The sequence below is a fragment of the Toxotes jaculatrix genome, chromosome 23, assembly GCF_017976425.1.
Source record: "Toxotes jaculatrix isolate fToxJac2 chromosome 23, fToxJac2.pri, whole genome shotgun sequence".
NCBI classification, from domain to species: Eukaryota; Metazoa; Chordata; class Actinopteri; family Toxotidae; genus Toxotes; species Toxotes jaculatrix.
The window spans coordinates 8,248,386-8,258,985 of NC_054416.1; the positions used below are offsets into that span (position 1 = coordinate 8,248,386).

The window sequence follows — 10,600 nt, forward strand, 5'->3', positions numbered from 1 at the left end:
AACACTCTTCAGTGGTTCGCAAAGGAAAGTGGATAAACCTACAAAGTCCACTCAGTGGGCAAAGCGTGTTTGAAAACAAAATTCCACACCTCCAACTTTCACATGTTGGGTTAATGTCCCACATTTTGAAAAGTCCTCATCCACGCAAAACACTAAAATCGTTATTAACTCCATTAGCAGCCATGCTGAGGTCCTGGTGAGTCTGAGTTTGTGTGTTCAATAAGCAGAGTAGGGAAATGGTGACAGGTTAACTGACAGCAAGAGATTTGGTAACAATACATATGTAATTGCTTTCACTGCTGCTCATGCTTTATCTTCTCGCAACTCACTGCAGCTGTATTTTACACTGCACTTTTTCTCCCAGCTCCTATTCCCTAAACTGCTGGAAAGCATATTAGTCTGACAGTTAATATGTGTCGATGTCCAAAGCAGCTGGTCTTGACTGGCTGAAAAGGCAGTGTCAGGTCATTAGTGCAGTCTGTCCGCCAGCTCCCCCTTCAACTGCCAAATGTACCGGCGGCTCACACCACCACACACATCATCACTTGTTGATAAAGGAATATTACACATTTTAAGGATTTTCTAGTCTTACATTTAGGAACAATTGTGGCTAATCTACATTCACGGATCTCAGTCTTTTAGAAAAGTAACTTGAGCGCTACACAACTTCAAGATAACTTGCAGAATCTCTCTCCACGCAACTCTACCTCCTTTCTTGTCACCTCTCTCTCTCCCATTCCTCATCTTCCTCTGTCTCCGTCTCTCTAGCTCAGTGCTGTCACCCTGTCACTTACTCTCTCGCAGGCCATCACTCTCCCACATTCAGGTCCGGACTGTAAAATGTTTTCAGATTGGAAGCAGCTGGGGTAAAGGGAGAAATCTCTTCTACTTTCCGTATCCCCCGCTCAAGGGCTGAGGTGTTCTCAGACCTGGAAGTGATTCATTCTTCAAATATCCCCAAGGCACTTTCACATTTCTTTGCAGCCTGATTCTCTCTTTCACTCACATGCACATTTTGTAATTGAACCTAGAGCTGTGAAGAGTTTTGTAAAAAAAAAAAAAAAAAAATAGAAGAAGAAAAAGAGTTCAGTTTCATTCAGCCAATGTCAGCCATTTTGAAAGTGATCATCAGATCATTTCTTAAAGCCAATGACTCCCATACGTGCCTTTATTCCATTCGCAGCACAGTTCCAGTGCAGCATGGCACATTAACCAGACTTGGCCCCAAGGGACTAACTTTACTCCCTCTTGAGTTCTCCTTCTCAACCCTCTCTCCGTTCCTCAGAGCAAATGAAAAACAAATGCTTCATCAGAACGAGGAGGCACGAGACCATGGCTTCCACCTCGTAGGCATGTCAGCTTAATGGATTGAATAACCTATTTACTTTGGAGTGCCAAGTGCAAGGAGTAGTCTTGTCAATGCCGTGCTTTGCGGGAGGAGGAGAGTTAACAAACAAGATTTAACACTACCCTGTCACCCCATGGTAAATAAATTGTCATCAGAAAACATCTGTGCTGAGGCTTGTGCTATTAAAAGATGTAATGTGCGGGGGTGAGCATTTTGAAACTGTCAGCAGTCTGCAAAACGGGACTACATTTCTCCAGCATGTCTCAAGCTGGCCTGCAAGGAGAGGTCAAAGAGAAACAGTAAAACATCTCCCCTCTTTGTCAGAGTGCTTTTTCACTTGTGCATTTTTTTTCTCACTAATGTAAAAATGCGCTGATGTGAATCTTAATGAAGAGACCTGCCTTTCAGTGCCTCTTCTAAAGCTCTTAGGCCATTTAGGTGCACTGTGCTAATCTAATGGCATTAATTGAAGTCAGCTGCACTTCTCAAAAGTTGCCCAGCACATTAACGAAGCCCTCAAAAAATCATACTCTCGAAACTGCAACTGTGCATCCACATTTGTGCACGCATTTGTTGTAGTGGCACTTTTCGGAACAATGAGATAAAGGTTAAATGTTGCTGTTGCGTAAGTGATTAGTCCTGATGGACTGGAGAGCACAGGTGGGGTCCAGAGGGGAGAGACTAGATTGCAAAGCCAGCAGTGAGCCCACTGAAGACTGTGGCTGCCAAGCCCTCTTCTTCACACAGTGCCACTTCAGATTTAATTACACCCCAAGCCAAATGGTCCGTCCTACAGCAGAAAACCTTTTTACCTTTTTGCCTCATCACTGAGAGAAAGTGAGTTCTTCAAACCCCTGTACATGTTTAGAAAAGACACCTCTCTGTCCATTGGACTGTCCCTCATTTTTGTCACTGGAGATCATATACAGTCAGACACACTGTATTCCAGGATTTACAGAGGTTATAATACAGAAGCTCAAACAAGATTAGGAACCCTCCTATGTATTTTTTTCCCTAACACTTGTGAATTATATAATGAATTAACCATTCTTGAAAAGCTACAACTAAGAATATCAGCCAATAACATTCCTCCTTCTTGATCTTGTTTTTGATTACAGTGCTGGGGTGGGACGCACAGGTTGCTTCATCGTGATTGATGCCATGCTGGAGCGTATCAAGCACGAGAAGACTGTGGACATCTACGGGCACGTAACGCTAATGCGTGCCCAGCGCAACTACATGGTGCAGACAGAGGACCAGTACGTCTTCATACACGACGCGCTCCAGGAGGCCGTCAACTGCGGCACCACCGAAGTGCCCGCCAGAAACCTATACGCCTACATCCAGAAATTGACGCAGATAGAGGGTGGAGAGAATGTCACCGGCATGGAACTTGAGTTCAAGGTTCAAACTGTTTATTTTAAAAAAGCAGGAAAAAAAAGAAAAAAAAAACTTTCCATTTGTAGCAAGAATTTACAGACATCCCACTAGCACTCTGTGTCCCAAGTCACACAGACCCCAATGTCACAGATTGGCCATTCTCAGTACAACTCCCAAACTCTTTTCCACTTATCATTAGGCACAGTAGACAGCATGGGGCCTGTGGTTTCCTCTCTATACCGCTTAGCCGACTCGCTTATGTAGCGCAACATAGGATAAATTCCCGGTTTCTGTTTTCCCCTTCCTTGGGTAACAGGGGTCTCGGTTTACATGAAAACGCCAAACACAGGTTTTCCCCACCACAAAACAGTTGCCAGAGGGACTTGAGCAATATACTCCGCATTTACAATGTGAGGCTCAACCAGCCTTATTCAGCCCTTTGCAGTCTGTGGTGTTGCTGTATTGCCTTGCTTGTCACGCAGCTACTTTCTTGCTCTGTGATGGATGCTGATTCCACTAAGAGATGATAAGCAGGTTAGATTACACGGCACTTCTGTCCACTCCAGACTCTCTTGGGCATCCATTTCCCTGTCTTTTCATCATAACATGATTTTTTTTTTTTTTTATTTGGGCGGGGGGGCAAGCCGTGATAGTAATCACTTTGATGCCATTTCCATACTTTATGGTTACATGAAATATTATATAACCACAAGACTCTATGAGCCATTATAGTGTAGATTCTTCCCCACTCTCAAGGCATTTGATTGTTCATAGTACTCAGACCTTTATCATGTACAATCCACCTTTAGTGTCAAACACAGTCAGTCACCAGGGAAATAAAGAAGCACCAAAATGTCACTGCTCCTTACATGGTGCCATTACGCTCAAAGATAATTCTTTTTCTCTTTCTCTTATGCAGCGTTTAGCTAACACTAAAGCCCATACATCACGATTCATCAGTGCCAATCTCTCCTGCAACAAGTTCAAGAACCGCCTTGTTAACATAATGCCATACGAGTCCACACGAGTTTGTCTTCAACCCATTCGAGGAGTTGAGGGCTCTGACTACATCAATGCCAGTTTCATTGATGGGTACAGGTAAGTGCTCAAGTTCTCTGACACCCATTGCATATCAGATGAACAGCATATAAGAAAGCATTAATCAAGTTCAAATATATGTCCATGCCAGTTGTATCACACCTTGCTCATCATGTGATTCATGCGTTCCCATAGGCAACAGAAAGCCTATATTGCCACGCAGGGACCACTGGCAGAGACCACAGAGGACTTCTGGAGAATGCTCTGGGAGCACAACTCCACCATCGTCGTTATGCTCACCAAGCTCAGAGAAATGGGCAGGGTATGCACACACTTATTTTCTAATCATTGTGTTTTTGGCACATTAACCTCCTCTGTCTGGTGACAGAACACAGAGCCACATGTTACACAACAGCCTCATATGAAATACCATACACAGATTTGGCCATGGGAACACAAGTGAAGCCAGTGTATGAAGGGAATGTTGTGGCTCATTGTGGTATTCTATTTTTCACTCCCTACAGGAAAAATGCCACCAGTACTGGCCAGCAGAAAGGTCGGCCAGATACCAGTACTTTGTGGTGGACCCCATGGCCGAGTATAACATGCCCCAGTACATCCTGAGGGAGTTCAAAGTGACTGATGCCAGGGTAAGCAGACATGTTTCATGTAACCTTTTTGAATGTGCTGGATGGTGAACACAGACTGGATTTTAACATTGCAGTAGTTATTAGATCAATTTTTTTTTTTGGCATTGTATCAAACATTTGTTTATACCAAACTATGGCCTTAAGTGTAGCATAAGCATAAATATATATTTGTAGGACTTATGATACATGTCAATGTGTAAAAACAAATGTGGTGCCGGCAGCAGCAAGCTGCCAGAGTTTTTAATTCCATCAAAGGCTTACACAGATAAATAGCGCAGGCTCCTTTGTAGTGCATGTTACACTGTCTCGTCAATGGGATTGCTTTCCTTATCAAGGGGATACAATATCACTTAAGTAATGCACACCCTCAAAGTCGATTCTCCAAGCACCCTGTCGAGGGTAGCACATCAAAGGAATTAGCATCTTTAGTGTCCATGTTTAATACGTTCAGGTAAAATGACAGGAATCTCTAATAACAAAACATTTTCTCTGATGCTTCAAACTTGTGGCACCTGTGCTCCCAGATTTTTTCAGGAATGCTGCCTTGCACTGTAAAAGCCTCAAACGTGTGAATCATTATGATGGAGAGGATCATGGAATGAACTGCCATGGGTTGACTGTCTGTGAAATAACTCAGACTGGCTTCTTAGTTTCCCTTCATCAGTTTTTTTTCCTGTTGCCAGTTTTCCATATTTCTGAATAATGTTCCATCTGTACTTTTTTTCCTCTTTTCCCATCCTGTTTTCCCAGGATGGACAGTCACGGACAGTAAGGCAGTTTCAGTTCACAGACTGGCCTGAACAAGGAGTGCCAAAATCAGGAGAGGGCTTCATCGATTTCATCGGCCAAGTGCATAAAACAAAAGAGCAGTTTGGCCAAGATGGGCCTATCTCAGTCCACTGTAGGTAAGTGACCAAACCGCATCAGCTGCAATTTCTGTTAAATCAAACTAAATGCAAATATCTCTGGCGCTGCAAATGTTTAAAAATCCAACTTCCCATCGACAGCACAAGGAAAACAGAAATTACAACACAACTCGTGTACACATACACACATCAAATTAACCTGCCAGCACACTGTTTTGATTTAGAAGAAACTGTTTTTTATAATTATCTAGTTTCTCTGGCCTCAACATTGACCTTGTTGCCCTGCTGATCTCTCTTGCACAGCGCGGGTGTTGGTAGAACTGGAGTTTTCATCACCCTCAGCATCGTCTTGGAACGAATGAGATATGAGGGCGTAGTAGACATCTTTCAGACAGTGAAAATGTTACGGACACAGAGACCAGCTATGGTGCAGACAGAGGTAAGACAATTTTTTTCTCCCCTATCCTCTTTTCCACTACACTGTCAAAGAAAACCCAACTCACAAACTAGGTGATGTGACTAATTTGATAGTCCAACTGCCTGAAAGGTCTGATGAGATTCCAAGTATCCTCTTGAGCCAAACAAATTAACTGAAGCAGGCCTCTGTTAAACACTATGATTAATTTAGTAGCTGAGACAATCTAGAGTAGTTTTGTCTGCTCTCTGCTGCAGTTTCATCTCATTTCTTCATAACGAATGGCCCATGTTTTCTCACATGACCTGATTCTTTGAAAATGCACTTTGGTCTTGAAAAATATGGCATTTGATAACTTAAGAATACAAAAAAATTGTTTCTGTTTAATGAAAAAGACAGCTAACAAATTTCATGTGGCTCTGGTATCTACATTAGTAATATTCATGGTTAAAGCACAGTGGACCGAAAATGACGAACAAGATTCAGGATCAAGATCCTGCAGAAGCCGTGCATACTAAATACTTCTGTTCTTTGTTTCCAGGATCAATACCAGTTCTGCTACAGAGCTGGCTTGGAGTACCTGGGAAGCTTTGATCACTATGCAACGTAAAAGACCCAGTATTGGAAGAAAAAAGCAGAGGGCCCTTTGGAAAGAAAACCCAGTGAGCCTCTCTTCTGAGCCATAAATTCCTGCGTGAGAAAGTACTCCTTAACTCCTTGCTAACAACTCATTAAGTGTTGGATGTGCGACATGACTTGTCAGAAAATGAAAAAGATGATTCCTGGAGGACCAAGTATTTCCCAACCCTAAGAAAACCTCGCCTTGACACAAAGTGAGGGAATCCTGACTGTTGAAGCATCATATGGAATTACCTTTTCTTTTGCTTCAAGGATTCATTTTTTTGGGGGGTGGGGCCTCATATAACTGAATGAAACCAACACAACAAAAAAGTAAACGAACAATAATGACATCGTCAGAAATGCATCAGTGATTATGAACCATTACGAGAGGCATTGGAGGCACACAGAATTGCGGGGAGAAAAAAACTCGATGCACATTGTAAAGAAAAAAAAAAATCTGTTTCACAATCAAGTACACACAGACAACCCATCGAAAAAGAAGAATGCTTGGTCCACAACAGCAGGACAGACTTAAAGTAATAATGAATAAATACCCCTTTTCCTGTCACAATGTTCATCATCTAAATTTTGGGAGAGGGTAAAGTTAAAATGATCTATGAAATAAAAATTATTGATTTAGTTTTTTAGTACTTTATTATACAGCTGATGTGCTTTTTTTGAACTGTGTGAATTTCCTTTTTTTACATAAATTTATCGCTTGGAAAAAAAGTGATAAAATGTATTTACGTAAATGTTCATTTTTTTTAAAGCTGTAGAACTGTTCTGACGTACGTGCTGTTTTGCAGAGAATCTCTTTGCTTATTTGTTCTTTTGTTTCTATTTTTCTTTTTTCCCCCTCATTTTGTTGCACTTAGTGCACGGAACGGAATTCACACTACCAAAACCTAACTTTGTTCAAGAGTTATTTTTTGGTCTTGACTTTTCTGTTTGTTTTTGTCCATGATCACATACATGGTAACTTAATTACTCCCATAAGATAAACTGGGGCTTTGTGGAATCAACAGGGATGAGCAAAGTATGAAGTTGCTGCTACCAATTATCTTAGTTCTTCCATGTTAGAATGATGATAAGAGAGAACCTGATGAATTGGATAAGATATATAAATATATAAATATATAAATATACGGTACAGATTGTCAAATATATGTGAAATAAATAAATATATTAAACTATTAATATAACATTATAATTATATTGTTACGATACATAATTTATGAGTACAAAGTATATGAAATATGGATTGTCTATGAAAGTTTCCAAAATTGAGAGTTGTGTGCTATGGGGGAAATGAAGAGATTTTTCACTGGAATGCACATCAGTAGGACAAAATTGTATTCTGATTCAGTGCATCTTTTCTTGTGCAATAAATATGTGTGTTTTTAGATAGGGTTTAATGTGGATATGTTATTCACACATGACATTGTTGCTCCCCCCACCCTCCCGCAAGTGAGGTGTGGGAGTGGGAATGTCAGGTGCCAGTCAAAGCATCACTGGTGCTTTTTTTTTTTTTTTTTCCAAACTCTCATACAGTCTGTAATTAGAGGCAGAGGGGTTCACACAGCCGCACTCACCGCTTGCACCATACAATAGGGCAAGGTACAAAGACATCACTTTCTTGTGGTTCTTTCAAGTATTCAATGGTAATGACTTTTTTTTCATTTTGCATTTAGAGTGCCTTATATTTATGCCTGTTTTAATAACGTTTCATTTAACATTTTAATGTATCCTTTGAGTAATCTAGACATTTAGTGTAAATGTAACTGTATAGTTTATTTACCTTTAGTATTCATTTGTCACATGATGAGATTATATATGCAAATAAGAACATTTCAAAGCTCATATTTTTCATTTTCAGTGGCCTTATTGTGGCTGAGTGAATTAGAATAAAACACTTTATACATAAATAAATAAATCAATAAATATATATATATATATATATATATATATATATATATATATATCACTGACCTCTACAGAAAACAGTCAAGACTACACAACAGCTACAATACACGTTATTTAAAATTTTCTATCATGCAGCTGGGGACGAGATAACAGATTACTGGTCTCAGAACTAAACAGGATGAAGTAAAAGTCCATCAGTACATGCATCAAGGCCCAACATAAAGTTAATGAGCTTTGGACCTGTTGTGACTATGATCACATTTTACAACAGTAAAGTACAGTGTAGTCAGATCTTAAAATGGTTTGTCAAATCACAGTCAAAAACTGATTTGGCCAAAAAGAATGCCTAATGCACAGGTCATCACCGAAGGGTTTCTTCTTCATGCCTTAGGTTTGAATTATAGACTTCATCTGTGTCACTACAGAGAGCAGATATAGAGAAATGCAAACGAAATATCGGTTCTGTTATCCTGACAATCCGGTGTGTCTTGTCCTTTATTTTGACATAACAGTTCAGGGGTTTAGTTTTGTTACGTTTCAAGTCTTTGTGTTAAGCAGCATCTTTAACTTCTCTGTACCCTCCTTGATGACTTTGTGGATGTGCATTCCAGGTGCTTTCTTTCCCTTGTTAACTCAAGCAGCTATGTGTTTTGTTTTTGTCGACTGCTTAACTGATTACTTTTGTCATAATTTTGAGATATAAAAGTGCTATTATTTAACCTCATGGTGGCTAATGTTACATTATGTTCAAGTCTCGGAACATGTTTATTTTCTCATCTCAGTTCTACTTTTTTTTTTAATTGATTTTTTTTCTCGTATGCATGGTGAAACATTGCAGAATGGCCAAAGCTGGCCTGGTAGGAAGATTTGCACTTTCTCTATCTTTGTACTATGCACTGCCCTATTGATTCTAAACCCAATAATATATTACTTGAACCCATCTATAAAAAAAAATCTCCTTAAACGTTCACTTTGTGTGTATGTAAATAACACAAAAAAGGTATCAACTCCTGAAAAAGACAAAAAAAAAAAAAAAAAGTTTGTGGAGAAAAAGAGCATCCATTCTGATGCCATGCTTACTCCAGCAGATGACTTCAGAAAAATCTGTCCCACAACCATCTGTTCTTGTGGCTTTGCCATTCAAGCTTGGAGTGTCATTAACAGAAATAAACGTTGTGTTCTCTGCTCTCTCTATCTATCTCTCGTCTGGATGCATAGACTGAAAAATTAAATAATGAAATTGTAAAAAAAAAAAAAATGGCTTGTTAAAAAGATCATACAATTACCTCTGATTAGTTGTAAGCGTAAAAATGTTTCTTTTTCTGAATGAAAGGAGTGCTTTTTATTTTCTTACTTAGGTTACATTGGTGGCGAAAGAAGTCTGTATGAAAATCAGTTCTTTGCTGACACAAGTTCCATTTGTTATAAATGAATTCTATTAAAAAATGTCAGTGTTATGCATCGGCGTTTCACTTGTTTCCCTCCACCTCACTTTGACTTGAAAAGACTGATGAAGCTATTTTACCCCCTACTGGTCTGGGTCCAAGATATTATACACAGTTCTCTCATGAAAGGGGAAATTGAGCCTCACCACATTTGAATAGATTTCCATCGCTCTGGTTTTTCTGTCACTGATGTCGGCTACAATGAATCACCAGGCAAACCTTTGACGGATTAAGTGCAATGTTTTCGAAGCGGCTTTGTTTTTTAACACAGATTTTGTTCACCCTAATGACAACGTCGTGTGGTGCTGTAACTCAGAATTAAAACCACAGTTCAATTTAGCTGCAACTGCACGACTTGAGGACTGTTTTTTTCCCCCGTTTGTCTCTGCTCCTCATCTATTGCTTATGTATTTCTAAAGTTAATAAGAAGAAAATAAGATATGTAAAACCAGTGACCTCCAGTAAGGTCAGAATACACATCCAAACATGAATAATATTAAATGAAATGTATTTAACATTCTGATTCCAACTACAGAGGGAGATTCATCTTCTCTGGTAATGTATGTCATTATCATTGGTAAATGATATACTGACATTTGTACCAATATAGACTGATACATATTAATGTATAAATATTTATGTGGATTCTATATGCACACATATAGAGTGCATAAATATATAAACGCATACAAATTCAAATCTAAAGTGCCAGTGCCAGCTCCACAGATGTATTTATTAAAGGACTGCCTGCACAGGGGGCAGTACAGCTGACTATAAAGGCAACATAAAGGCTCGAGTTCGTGCTTTACTGATGTAGCTGTTGCTCAGTTCATATTTTTTTTCAGCTTTTTTATTCCATTTTATATGCATGCAGTAAACACAGTGATTATATACTGGGCTCAGAACAGCAAACA

General features: G+C 39.5%; 1 protein-coding gene across 11 annotated transcripts in view; it reads left to right on the forward strand.

Moving 5' to 3' along the window:
- LOC121177287 (receptor-type tyrosine-protein phosphatase delta-like) overlaps positions 1-9,698 on the forward strand; it is a 127,137-nt gene extending 117,439 nt beyond the window's left edge. For all 11 annotated transcript variants that reach the window (XM_041031541.1, XM_041031546.1, XM_041031542.1 and 8 more), the window contains 7 exons: positions 2,467-2,752; positions 3,648-3,826; positions 3,962-4,088; positions 4,291-4,416; positions 5,167-5,321; positions 5,586-5,721; positions 6,239-9,698. In XM_041031541.1, the coding sequence (XP_040887475.1) occupies positions 2,467-2,752; positions 3,648-3,826; positions 3,962-4,088; positions 4,291-4,416; positions 5,167-5,321; positions 5,586-5,721; positions 6,239-6,307 (1,078 nt within the window). In that variant the 3' untranslated portion in view covers positions 6,308-9,698. The remainder of the gene's footprint in view (positions 1-2,466; positions 2,753-3,647; positions 3,827-3,961; positions 4,089-4,290; positions 4,417-5,166; positions 5,322-5,585; positions 5,722-6,238) is intronic.
- The last annotated feature ends 902 nt before the right edge of the window (positions 9,699-10,600 follow it).